Source organism: Ruditapes philippinarum, unplaced genomic scaffold, assembly GCF_026571515.1.
Source record: "Ruditapes philippinarum isolate M1 unplaced genomic scaffold, ASM2657151v2 ctg86_1_1_1_1, whole genome shotgun sequence".
Classification (NCBI taxonomy): Eukaryota; Metazoa; Mollusca; class Bivalvia; order Venerida; family Veneridae; genus Ruditapes; species Ruditapes philippinarum.
The window spans coordinates 201,357-215,901 of NW_026864957.1; the positions used below are offsets into that span (position 1 = coordinate 201,357).

The 14,545-nt window shown below is 35.7% G+C and overlaps 1 protein-coding gene across 1 annotated transcript in view; it reads left to right on the forward strand.

Moving 5' to 3' along the window:
* Positions 1–14,545, forward strand: part of LOC132727404 (tRNA pseudouridine synthase Pus10-like) — a 33,922-nt gene that overhangs the window by 18,256 nt on the left and 1,121 nt on the right. Inside the window, exon 16 of the mRNA XM_060712873.1 lies at positions 962–1,061. Coding sequence (XP_060568856.1) covers positions 962–1,061 — 100 coding nt within the window. The remainder of the gene's footprint in view (positions 1–961; positions 1,062–14,545) is intronic.

The window sequence follows — 14,545 nt, forward strand, 5'->3', positions numbered from 1 at the left end:
ATGAAACATCTTTTAGTGAGTGTCTACAAAGTTTGTTTAAATAAAAGACCTGAGGTCAAAATTGGCCCCGCCCCGGGGGTCATTGATTTTCTTTATATGTGTATAGCAAAAACTTAAAATCTTCTTTGAAAAAACTCAAATAGCTAGAGTTTAGATATTTAGCATGAAACATCTTCTAGTAAGTGTCTACAAAGTTTGTTCAAATAAAAGCCCTGGGGTCAAAACTGGCCCGGCCCCTGGGGTGTCATTGTTTTTAACTATATGTGTATAGTAAAAACTTTTAAAAAATCTTCTTTTAAAAAGCCCAATGAGCTAGAGCTTAGATGTTTAGCATGAAACATCTTCTTATGGGTGTCTACCAAGTTTTTGCAAATAAAAGCCCTTGGGTTATATTGGCCCTGCAACATTGGGGGGGGGGGGGCTATATACAGGTGAGCGACCTCAGGGCCATCATGGCCCTCTTGTTTGGATTGTTAACCTTTTTAATGTAAATCATGGTCTCATTTAGACTGTTCAACCATTGAATGTAAATCATGGTCTCATTTAGACTGTCAGCCCAAATCATTGTCTCTTTAAGACTGTTTTTTGACTCTGTACCCAATTAAGGCAAATTACAGTCTCTTTTAGATTGTCCTCTCATTTAAAGAAGTATAAAACATGAACATTGAAATTCTTACATAGGACAATTGGAGCACTTGTAACAGTAAATAAAAGCTTTTAAATTTTGAATCATTTTGCACAATAAAGAACATTATTCTGAAAAAATACATAGTGAGCAAATTGTCTGAAAATTTGCACACAATTAAATGGTCCAGACCTAGATCTACATGAAATGGTGCAGAAATCATGAAAAAATTAATTCCAGTCCTGTTATATAAAAAAAAAACCAAAAAAGTCTTTAATACCTTGCAGATTTTATAGTTGTTATATAAATTCTTCAAATCCTTGACTATGAGATCAGATATGTTAAAGAATTTGTGCACAGTGACTTTGGACGGACGTTACCTAATGTATCATCGTTATTGTCTCAGGAATGTGATATTCTAGAACTTGATGTAACTGTAAGTATACCAAACCTATTTTATGCTTCTTTATCATTTCATTTAAGGAATGACACTTTCTTGTTTAAATTTGGAGTAAAGGGTTTGATATTTGACCATAATAACATGTTCTCTCTAAACAATCAGTCGCCCTGTGATTGAGGTGTCTGCCACTCACCCCAGGAACAATAAGACTTATCGCAATTTGCGTGCCAGTCATGTTTAATTTCTTCATTGATGTTAGTATTTGTTAGTCCAAGAAGTGAACTATAATATGTGATGTGATTTTCCTAAAAGATTTAAGATTTTAATCACATTCTGCCTGAAATAGTTAAGGGGGGGGGGGGGTATCTGTGGCTGAGTGCTTTAAACCACTTGCCCCTTACCACTGTGGGTTTGAATCTCAACAGGGACGTTGGATTCTTTAATGTGATTAAACTGTATCCAGCTAGCTTACGGATTGTTGATGGTTCTACTTTGGTGTCCGTTCGTGCCTGAAATAATGCATGGAAGGGCACCTGAGGTATTCCTCCACCAGTAAAGGTGGTAAGTTGCCATATATGACCTATATTGTGTTGATGCAACATAAAACTAGGGATGGCAACGAGTAACCGGTTAACCGAGTACTCGATCGAACGTCCGAATATCGGTTAACAAAATGTATACTTTCTATTTTATTTGCTATTTAGACAGTCTGGTGTATCCAATTATCAAAAATTCGAAGATGTGCTTATACCTTCATAATTACCTGTTAAATGCAATCACAACTTCCTTGCAGAGGTGCGAACATGATACCATAAATTTAATGAGGCGATCAACAGTTTGACACGCGCACATGTGTCGCTTACGTCATCGGGCCTCTTATGATATTTAGTAACCTTTAATTGTGTTACATAATGCAGTTTGTACCCGAATCTTGTTTTAAGGTAACATTTTTGAAAACAACAAAGGGCCGTATTGCTATTATGGTATAATAATTAAGGTAGTATTTAGACCTGGTTAAACTTTTGTTGCCGCCGATCAGTCTATTTTATTACAAGAAGAAAAAGATGTATCAAATGCTAAAGATGTTTTAAACTTGATATTACATTAATTAAAATGTTCTAAAGTATAATGTCGTTGATTTAATTTTAATTCATTTGTCTCCTTCGCAGTCCTATCTGTAGTTACGAATTCTATGAATGTAAATAGAAAATGAATGTAGCATGTGGACGTTGTTGTTATTGTGTGATAAACTTTGAAGATCATTGGAAATCGTCCAAGTAACCGAGTACTCGATCGGAAAATGACCGAGTACTCGAGTATTAATTTTGGTATTCGTTGCCATCCCTACATAAAACCCAACCAAAAAAAAAAAATTAAACTTACAATGTTGACAAAATACATGTCAGGTCATTATAGATCTATACATAGCTACTAAAACTATTCATTATTTTCATTTGAAAATAAGTGCTCAATAAAGATAAAGTGATTCCTTTTTCGAAACTAATGACTTCCTAGCTCAGCATCATGGTAAATGTTTGTTTACTTTCTGTCTTTAATGAGCAAATTGTATTTAGGTAAAGGCCGCATAATTCATACACATTTTTTTTTGACATTTAATGTGTAAGAAACAGCGAATGTATAATAAACAAATAAGATCGCAATCTACGATCTCTGGACTGACGAATATTCGTACTCGACTTTTCATTTTGATTCCTGATTATCCGAGTACTCGGATACTTGCCCCAGCCTTAATGAAAAAGATGTTTTTTAATTTCCGATACTAAAGTATCAGTGGTATTTGACCCAGTTACTGGCAATGGTGAGAGTTAATGACTTCTGCCCTATGTTAAAAGATGTAAATATATGGTGTCATTTGATAAATAGTTTTCTAATGTATTATATTGCAAGATATGCCATTAAAAATTTATAGTGAAGGTTTTTTAGCTCAACTATTCGATAAGAATAAGTAGAGCTATTGCAGTCACCCGAGCGTCGGCGTCGGCGTAACCACTTATGTTAAAGTTTTTGTAATAGTTCAAATATTTTCAAAGTCCATTGACATATGGCTTTGAAACTTTGCACACTTGTTCACCATCATGACCCCAATCTGTAGACAGGAGGAGGTAACTCTATCAAGCATTTTGACAGAATTATGCCCCTTTTTAGCTCGACTATTCGATAAGAATAAGTAGAGCTATTGTAGTCACCCGAGCGTCGGCGTCGGCGTTGGTGTCCGCGTCGGCGTAACCACTTATGTTAAAGTTTTTGTAATAGTTCAAATATTTTCAAAGTCCATTGACATATGGCTTTGTAACTTGGCACACTTGTTCACCATCATGACCCCAACCTGTAGACAGGAGGAGGTAACTGTATCAAGCATTTTGACAGAATTATGCCCCTTTTTCGACTTAGAATTTACGTTAAAGTTTTTGTAATAGTTCAAATATTTTCAAAGTCCATTGACATATGGCTTTGAAACTTTGCACACTTGTTCACCATCATGACCCCAACCTGTAGACAGGAGGAGGTAACTGTATCAAGCATTTTGACAGAATTATGCCCCTTTTTTGACTTAGAATTTACGTTAAAGTTTTTGTAATAATTCAAATATTTTCAAAGTCCATTGACATATGGCTTTGAAACTTTGCACACTTGTTCACCATCATGACCCCAACCTGTAGACAGGAGGAGGTAACTGTATCAAGCATTTTGACAGAATTATGCCCCTTTTTCGACTTAGAATTTACGTTAAAGTTTTTGTAATAGTTCAAATATTTTCAAAGTCCATTGACATATGGCTTTGAAACTTTGAACACTTGTTCACCATCATGACCCCAACCTGTAAACAGGAGGAGGTAACTGTATCAAGCATTTTGACAGAATTATGCCCCTTTTTCGACTTAGAATTTACGTTAAAGTTTTTGTAATAGTTCAAATATTTTCAAAGTCCATTGACATATGGCTTTGAAACTTTGCACACTAATCTTGTTCACCATCATTAGCCCAACCTGTAAACAGGAGGATGTAATTGTATCAAGCATTTTTTTTTACTATCAAGCACTAAGAAAGTCGAGCGTTGCTGTCCTACCGACAGCTCTTGTTCGACTTAGAATTTACGTTAAAGTTTTTGTAATAGTTAAAATATTTTCAAAGTCCATTGACATATGGCTTTGAAACTTTGCACACTTGTTCACCATCATGACCCCAACCTGTACACAGGAGGAGGTAACTCTATCAAGCATTTTGACAGAATTATGCCCCTTTTTTGACTTAGAATTTACGTTAAAGTTTTTGTAATAGTTCAAATATTTTCCAAGTCCATTGACATATGGCTTTGAAACTTTGCACACTTGTTCACCATCATGACCCCAATCTGTAGACAGGAGGAGGTAACTCTATCAAGCATTTTGACAGAATTATGCCCCTTTTTCGACTTAGCATTTACGTTAAAGTTTTTGTAATAGTTAAAATATTTTCAAAGTCCATTGACATATGGCTTTGAAACTTTGCACACTTGTTCACCATCATGACCCCAACCTGTAGACAGGAGGAGGTAACTCTATCAAGCATTTTGACAGAATTATGCCCCTTTTTCGACTTAGAATTTACGTTAAAGTTTTTGTAATAGTTCAAATATTTTCCAAGTCCATTGACATATGGCTTTGAAACTTTGCACACTTGTTCACCATCATGATCCCAACCTGTAGACAGGAGGAGGTAACTCTATCAAGCATTTTGACAGAATTATGCCCCTTTTTCGACTTAGAATTTACATTAAAGTTTTTGTAATAGTTAAAATATTTTCAAAGTCCATTGACATATGGCTTTGAAACTTTGCACACTTGTTCACCATCATTACCCCAACCTGTAAACAGGAGGAGGTAACTGTATCAAGCATTTTTTTACTATCAAGCACTTAGAATAGTCGAGCGTTGCTGTCCTACCGACAGCTCTTGTTTCCAGCCTTGTTGTATTTCAATGACATATTTCAAATTGATTATAAATTGATTATTATAGCATGGATGTACAATTATAAATAATCAGAAATTCTGCTTAAATAATTGAATAACTTAGAGGGCCTTAAGTCTCATTTACCATCTAAATTTAATGCTTATAAAACCTTGACAGGTATTTTGTCTATGTTTCTTTTCTTAGTACGTATAGTTATATATCTCCCTTGCAATTTGGTTTTGCTTTCATTAGATTTCATACAGTTATGTCCCGTTGATATCATTTTTTTTTAACCAATCATTATGATTTGGCTTAATCTTTACATCTTGTTTGACTTCAATAAAGTTTTCTAGTTTTAGAAATTTTCGTTAGTATATTGATAATTTTTGCAATTGAAAAGAAATAATGTGATAAGTAATTTTTGACTTTTATCTGTACACTTATTATTTACACCTGAATGGGCATAATGTCACTTTGAAAAATTGTTGTCTAGGCTATATCTTTAAAACATTTTGTTGTAATTAATAGTAATGAAATATACAAGTATTTGATGCAGATGTGCATATTTTATTTTCAAACAAGTTTCAAGGTTATTTATCTTGTTCTGGTTGAACTTTACACCCAGGTTTCATATGATGTACATATATACTCTTAAAATATTGCACTCAATCCTTTATTACTTTGTTCAACATACTTTAGATTTTAATTTAAACCTGTAGGAGAAGCATCAATTATTATGCCCCCATTTTGAAAAAAAGGGGGTATATTGCTTTGCACTTGTCGGTCCGTCGGTCCGTCGGTCCGTCGGTCCGTAGACCAAATGGTTTCCGAGTGATAACTAAAGAACCCTTAGGCCTAGGAACTTCAAACTTGGTATGGTGATTGGTCATGACCAGTAGATGACCCCTATTGATTTTGGGGTCAAGGGGTCAAAAGGTCAAGGTCACATTGACCTTGAAAGCAAAAACGGTTTCCGGATCAATAACTAAAGAACCTTAAGGCCTAGGAACTTCAAACTTGGTATGGTGATTGGTCATGACCAGTAGATGACCCCTATTGATTTTGGGGTCAAGGGGTCAAAATGTCAAGGTCAACATTGACCCTTGAAAGCAAAAACGGTTTTCCGATCAATAAACTTAAGAACCTTAAGGCCTAGGAACTTCAACTTGGTATGGTGATTGGTCATGACCAGTAGATGACCCCCTATTGATTTTGGAGTCAAGGGGTCAAAGGGTCAAGGTCACATTGACCTTAAAAGCCAAAACGGTTTCCGATCAATAACTAAAGAACCTTAAGGCCTAGGAACTTCAAACTTGGTATGGTGATTGGTCATGATCAGTAGATGACCCCTATTGATTTTGGGGTCAAGGGGTCAAAGGTCAAGGTCACATTGACCCTTGTAGGTAAAAACGGTTTCCGATCAATACCTAAAGAACCTTAAGGCTTAGGAACATTAAACTTGGTATGGTGATTGGTCATGATCAGTAGATGACCCCTATTGATTTTGGGGGTCAAGGGGTCAAAGGTCAAGGTCACATTGACCTTGTAGGTAAAAACGGTTTCCGATCAATAACTAAAGAACTTTAAGGCCCTAGGAACTTCAAACTTGGTATGGTGATTGGTCATGATCAGTAGAATGACCCGTATTGATTTTGGGGTCAAGGGGTCAAAGGTCAAGGTCACATTGACCTTTTTAATTATAAACGGTTTCTGATCAATCATAACAAAAGAACCCTTAGGCCTAGGAACTTCAAAAACTTGGTATGGTGATTGGTTATGACCAATCAGATGACCCCTATTGATTTTGGCGTTAAGGGGTCAAAGGTCAAGGTCACATTGACCTTGTAGGTAAAAACGGTTTCCGATCAATAATGAAAGAACCCTTAGGCTAGGGACTTCAAACTTGAGATGGTGATTGGTCATGATCAAGTAGATGACCCCTATTGATTTGGGGTCTAGGGGTCAAAGGTCAAGGTTACATTGACCTTGTAGGTAAAAATGCTTTCGGATCAAATAACTTAAGAACCCTTATGCCTAGGAACTTAAAACTTGGTATGGTGATTGCTCATGACCAGCAGATGGCCTATTGATTTTGGGGTCAAGGGGTCAAAGGTCAAGGTCACATTGACCTTGTAGGTAAAAACGGTTTCTGATCAATTAACTAAAAAACGCTTAGGCCTAGGAACTTCAAAACTTGTGTGATGATTGGTCATGACCAGCAGATGTCCCTATTGAGTTTTAGGTGAAGGGGTCAAAAGGTCAAGGTCACATTGACCTTTTAAGTAAAAACGGTTTCTGATCAATAACTCAAGAACGCTTAGGCCTAGGAACTTCAAACTTGGTATGGTGATTTGTCATGACCAGCAGATTACTCCTATTGATTTTTGGGATCAAGGGTCAAAGGTCAAGGTCACAATGACCTTGTAAGTAAAAACGGTTTCTGATCAATAACTAAAGAACGCTTCGGCCTAGAAAACTTCAAACTTGGCATGGTGATTGGTCATGACCAGCAGATGACCCCTATTGATTTTGGGTCAAAGGTCAAGGTCACATTGACCTTTTAAGTAAAAAAACGGTTTCTGATCAATAACTCAAGAACGCTTAGGCCTAGGAACTTTCAAAACTTGGTATGGTGATTTGTCATGACCAGCAGATTACTCCTATTGATTTTGGGATCAAGGGGTCAAAGGTCAAGGTCACAATGACCTTGTAAGTAAAACGGTTTCTGATCAATAACTAAAGAACGCTTCGGCCTAGAAACTTCAAACTTGGCATGGTGATTGGTCATGACCAGCAGATGATCCCTATGATTTTGGGGACAAAGGTCAAGGTCACATTGACCTTGTATGTTAAAACGGTTTCCGATCAATAATAAGAGAACCCTTAGGCCTAAGAACTTCAAACTTGGCATGGTGATTGGTCATGACCAGCAGATGACCCCTATTGATTTTGGGGTCAAGGGGTCAAAGGTCAAGGTCACATTCTTGTAGGTAAAAACGGTTTCTGATCAATTTACTTAAAACGCCTAGGCCTAGGAACTTCAAACTTTGTATGATGATTGGTCGTGACCAGCAGATGACCCCTATTGAGTTTTGGGTCAAGGGGTCATAGGTCAAGGTCATGACCAGTAGATACTTTATAACCCTTATTAATTGTTTGATCACTGGGTCAGACGTCATGCATAATAACCTTATCACATGACTAATTGGCTGCTGATAGGGGGCATACATGTTTTACAAACATATCTTGTTTCAATTGGAAGTGCTATTTTAAAACTAATATGTTAAAGGTTCATTGCTCATGTCTTTAAATTATGGAATAAACACATAAATTATTTATTAAAAATCGAAACCTGTCACTGATAAGTCTAGAATTGATTGACTTTTAATGCCGCCATACTATTGTATTTTCACCGTGTGATCAATACAGTAAAGGCTATAACGACATGTCTTAAAAAAGTTATTATATGACATCCTGGATGACCTAACTACTATTACTGTGTCATATCTTTTGTTCGTATATAACATTTTATTTTTAAAATTCCTTTCTGTTTTAAAGTTAATTAATGCTTCTAAAGGCAGAGAAGGAGGAGTTCATTTAATCAATTCATCAAGGTAAAAGTTAAGGTAATGTTAATTTTTACATCAGTTTTAATTACCAGTATATACATGGTTTAATAATAAATTTCTTTGAGGGGAAAATTTCATACAGAGTGAACTAAAGTGTAATAGTCTCGCAAAGATTCAATACCACCTAATTATCCAATTAAGCTATGACGGATGTATTATTTCATGGCCTGTTAATATTGTGTCCCAATGCATAATTTATTCATGAAAGTGAACATTTTAGAAATTAAAGTTCCTGAATTAGATTTTACTCTTGAGACAAGTCTGTAATCTTTTATTCTTCCACTTTATTAACAAAGCCATTTTGAAAATTTATGCTTATTAAAAAAGTTATTGAAGTGGTAAGACAGGGCATTTATTGCCCTAGACAGGGCAGTCATCATGGGCTGATGTAAGGTGCCATTCCCAATCCAAAATGACCTTGAGTTGTTGTTCTTCATTGTACATGTTGTATATTGAAAGTTTATGATATATAGTAAATAGTGAGCGACAGAAATTAGATTTTCAAGAATCTCAAGGAGAATGCGAATTACATTATGCCACAGGTTACAAAACAGTGAAATAGAACATTTGAACCGTGTCACGACAAAACCAACATAATGGGTTTGCGACCAGCATGGATCCAGACCAGCCTGCGCATCCGCGCAGTCTGATCAGGATCCATGCTGTTCGCTTACAAACCCTATAACAAGTAGAGAAACTGATAGAGAACAGCATGGATCCTGATCAGACTGCGCTGATGCGCAGGCTGGTCTGGATCCATGCTGGTCGCAAACCCATTGTGTTGGTTTTGTCATGATGAGGCTCATTTATGTGTGATGATTTTCATTATTTCACTGACAAATCAATATAAAAAACCTGTAACTATGATGATAGGTTCGAGAGACCATAAATGATCTTATATTGAATATGAGTTTTGTACTTGTATAATGTGTTCTATTAAAACAAACATATGTTACCTCATGTTCCAATGTAAATCAGATAAGAATTGTAAAATTTCTTGATTACAAAAGTTGATATGTCAGAAAGTAAAGTGACAGATGTGGACCTTTTAAAAATACTAGTAATATCAGAAACTGAAAGTTTCCTTTTTGAAAATGTATTTATGTTGTTTAAAACGATATAATCACAGTTCTCTGATGCTACAGTCACTGTACAACCATGCTATAACCACAATGCTATAATCACTGTACATCCATGGTATAAAATCAATGTACAACCATGCTATAACCACTGTACAACCATGCTATAACCACTGTACAACAATGCTATAACCACCATGCTATAATCACTGTACATCCATAGTATAAAATCAATGTACAACCATGCTATAACCACTGTACAACCATGCTATAACCACTGTACAACCATGCTATAACCACTGTACAACCATGCTATAACCACCATGCTATAACCACTGTACATCCATGCTATAACCACTGTACAACCATGCTATAACCACTGTACAACCATGCTATAACCACTGTACAACCATGCTATAACCACTGTATGACCATGGTATAATCACTGTACAACCATGCTATAACCACTGTACAACCATGCTATAACCACTGTACAACCATGCTATTACCACTGTACAACCATGCTATAACCACTGTACAACCATGCTATAACCACTGTATGACCATGGTATAATCACTGTACAACCATGCTGTAACCACTGTGCTACCGTGCAATAACCACTGTACAACCATGGTATAGCCACCATACAACCATGCAATAACCATTATACAACCATGCTATAACAACTGTGCTACCGTGCTATAATCACCATACAACCATGCTATAACCTTTATACAACCATGCTATGACCACTGCACAACCATGCTATAACCACTGTACAACCATGCTATAACCACCATACAACCAGGCTATAACCGCTGTACAACCATGCTATAATCACTAATACCATGCTATAACCACTGTCCAATGCTGTTAAAATCATCATACAACTATGCTATAACTTTTTTTATAGGAAATGTGCATTAAATTTATATCTATTTGCCTACTTTAGTGGCAACTGAATTACCCGTGCCACCAGTGCGGACCAAAATGAGCCAGCATGTCCATGTTGTCTGAACATGGTCTGCACTGTTTGTCAGTAATCATCAATCAGTACATATTTTAAAATTTCCCTTAAATATGAATTGTTTTGTCCGGATTGAAACATTCAAAAGCTTAATAATTATAATACAGTTAAACTATAATGATAAATAATTATGCCCCCCTTCAAATAAGTGGGGGTATATTGCTTTGCATTTGTCTATCGATCGGTCGGTTGGTCCGTAGACCAAATGGTTTCTGATCAATAACTAAAGAACGCTTAGGCTTAGGAACTTCAAATTTGTTATGGGGATTGTTCATGACCAGAAGATGACCCTTATTGTTTTTGGGGCCTTTAGGTCAAAGGTCAAGGTCAAATTGACCTTGAATGTCAAAATGGTTTCCGATCAATAACTTGACAACTCATGGGCCCTTGGCCTTCAAACTTCATAGGTGCATTGGTCTTGGCCAGTGGATGACCCCTATTGATTTTGGGGTCAAGAAGTCAAGGTAAGGTCACATTGACCTTGTATTTAAAAACAGTTCCCTATCAATAACTCGACAACCCATGGACCCTTGACCATCAAATTTCACAATGCATTGCCAGTGGATGACCCCTATTGATTTTGGGGTCAAGAAGTCAAGGTAAGGTCACATTGACCTTGTATTTAAAAACAGTTCCCTATCAATAACTCGACAACCCATGGACCCTTGACCATCAAATTTCACAATGCATTGCTTTGATCAGAAGATGATCAATGGATTTTTGGGGTCAAGTATCACATTGACCTTATATGTAAAAACGTTTTCTGATCAATATCTCAACAACTCATGGGCCATTTACCTTAAAACTTCACAGGTTCATGCTTTTGTTACACACATTTCAAAATCCTACATGATTCATAAAATTTATCCATATATAATTTGGTAAGATTTGTGGTAACTTTGTCATAAAATTGCTGCACGGTCACGATGACTTAGTTACTAGTCATGACCAGTAAATAACCCCTATTTTTTTTGGTCATTAGGTCAAATGTCAGTCACAATTACCTCGCCACATGACTAATTGACTGCCGATAGTGGGCATACAATCATGTTTTACAAACAAATCTGGTATAAAACATTTCTATTTCCACATATGTTACTAGATTGATGATTGTAAAAGTTAATTGAATTGTGAGGATAATTATGGTTGTTAAGCGAACAGAAAATATTTGTGCAGTAAAACTTATTATACAGATGCAGCTGTACAGCTGTTAACATATTTTGCAAGTTCTTGATTGAAATGGATCAAACTTGCATATTTTCAAAAAGTGCAAAAGGTTGACAACATTAAACTTAAATAAACCTGTATGCTACTAGAGTAATTTTAAGTTCGATTTTTTTTTTTTTTTTTTTTTGAAAGAAAAAGTAGAGGTATTGTTATAGTCCTGGCGACATTGCTGTTGCCATTGCCTTCTGCAAACCTGTACCTGGATCATAACTTTTTTATTTGTTGGTGTATTATCTTCATACTTGGCCACAACAACCCTTGAGACAAGACTTTTCAGTAGACCACACTAACCTTGACCTTCATCCATAAATGACCTTTCAATGTCAAATGTCCTAATTTTGCTTGTTCTTGCTATTATTGGCTGTAACTTTGTTATTTTTGAATGGATTGTCTTCAAACTTGAACATAATAATCTTCAAGGATAGCCCTTTAAAATAAACAGACAGACCTTGACCTTCACTCATAAATGACCTTGACTTTGAAGGTCAAATTATTGAAATTTTCAAAAATTTTTGGCTGTTACTGGCTTTAACTTTGCTATTATTGAATGGATTTACTTCATATTATAACAGAACATTCTTAAGGACAAGACAAGACCTTCATGTTTCTCAAACTTAAATTGACCTTGGCTCTTTATGACCTTGACCTTGAAAGTTTAATTTTTGAATTTTCATTGATTTATGCATAAAATGACAATTGGTGCATATGTATTTATTTTTGTGTCGCCTTGAAAAAGGCGACATATAGGGGTTACTTTTGTTGGCGGTGTCGGCGTCATTGTCGTCGTCGTTATAGGCGTTGGCGCCCCTAAAGCTTGTCCGGAGCATAAGTCAGTCATTATCAGTTGGATTGACTTCAAACTTGGTATGCATGCTTCTAATAATGACTCGAAGTGCAGTGCACAAGAATGGGTACTCTGCACTTCTTATTTTTTAAGTTATTGCCCATTGTTAATTTTCAAACTTTATTTTTTTCCGGGCCATTTCTCCTAAAGTATAAAAGCTATGGACATGAAACTTCATAGGATGATAGATCTTATTAAGAAGAAGTGCAGTGCACAAGAACTGGTACTCGGCATTTCTTATTTTTTGAGTTATTGCCCTTTGTTAATTTTCATACTTTATTTTTGTCCGGGCCATTTCTCCTAAAGTATAAAAGCTATGGACATGAAACTTCATAGGATGATAGATCTTATTAAGAAGAAGTGCAGTACTCAAGAACTGGAACTCTGCATTTCTTATTTTATGAGTTATTGCCCTTTGTTAATTTTCGTACTTTATTTTTGTCCGGGCCATTTCTCCTAAAGTATAAAAGCTATGGACATGAAACTTCATAGGATGATAGATCACATTAAGAAAAAGTGCAGTGCACAAGAACTGGTACTCTGCATTTCTGATTTTTTGAGTTATTGCCCTTTGTTGATTTTCAAATTTCATTAGTGTTGTGGCCATTTCTCCTAAACTATATTGTTCACAAGGCTACACATCCGACCCGCGAAGTTCTAGTTTTATCTAAATTATGATAATATTTTTCTGACTATTGTCGATTATTTATGGAGCAAAAAATCTAGCAAGGCCCCCGCCCGGCGGTGGCTCTTGTTATTTATGCATAACTATCCTTTTTAGTAATTTTTAGCAATCATAGTCTATCATCAAGTGAATAATCATGTTAAAATCAGGGTTATCTTTGAAGCCCTAATGAAGTTTGTTATAAAAAAAAACAACAACAAATAAACAGCAGTGACAAAAGAAACAAGATGTACTTATCAAATCAAATTTCTTGGTAGGACAGTTATGCAAAATGATATTTATTGGTTTTCTCAACCTATACATAGCAAATATAATGATACTAATTAATTTCAAATATACAATTTTTAGAACAATTACCTGTGTTAACTTAATGTGATACTGAAGACTGCTTATTATCCCCCGCCGAAAAATTTCGTTCCTTCCGTTCGACATTTTTGTCCGGAGCATATCTCTAAAAGTATTTGAGTTATCAACTTGAAACTTCATAGGTGGATAGACCTCATTGAGGAGGAGTGCAGTGCACAAGAATGATAACTCTACCTTGCATGATTTTTGAGTTATTGCCCTTTGTTATTTTTCAAAATTGATTTTTGTCCAGAGCATAACTCCAAAAGCCTATCAGATATTAACATGAAACTTCATAGGTGCATAGATCTCACTCAGGAGATGTGCAGTGCACAAGAATGATAACTCTACCTTTCATAATTTTTGAGTTATTGCCTTTTGTTATTTTTCATACCTAATTTTTCACCTGAGTGGAACATAACTCAAAAAGTGTTTGAGATATCAACATGAAATGTCATAGGTGAATAGATCTTATTGAGGAGGAATGTTGTGCGCAAGAATGATAACTCTTCCCTATACAATTTTTGAGTTATTGCCCTTTGTTTTTTTATGCTATTTTGTCCAGAGCTTATCTCAAAAAGTATTTGAGGTATCAACTTGAAACTTCAAAGGTGGATGGATCTCATTGAGGAGGAGTGCAGTGCTTAAGAATGATAACTCTACCCTGCATTATTTTTGAGTTATTGCCCTTTGTTATTTTTCAAAATTAATTTTTGTCCAGAGCATAACTCA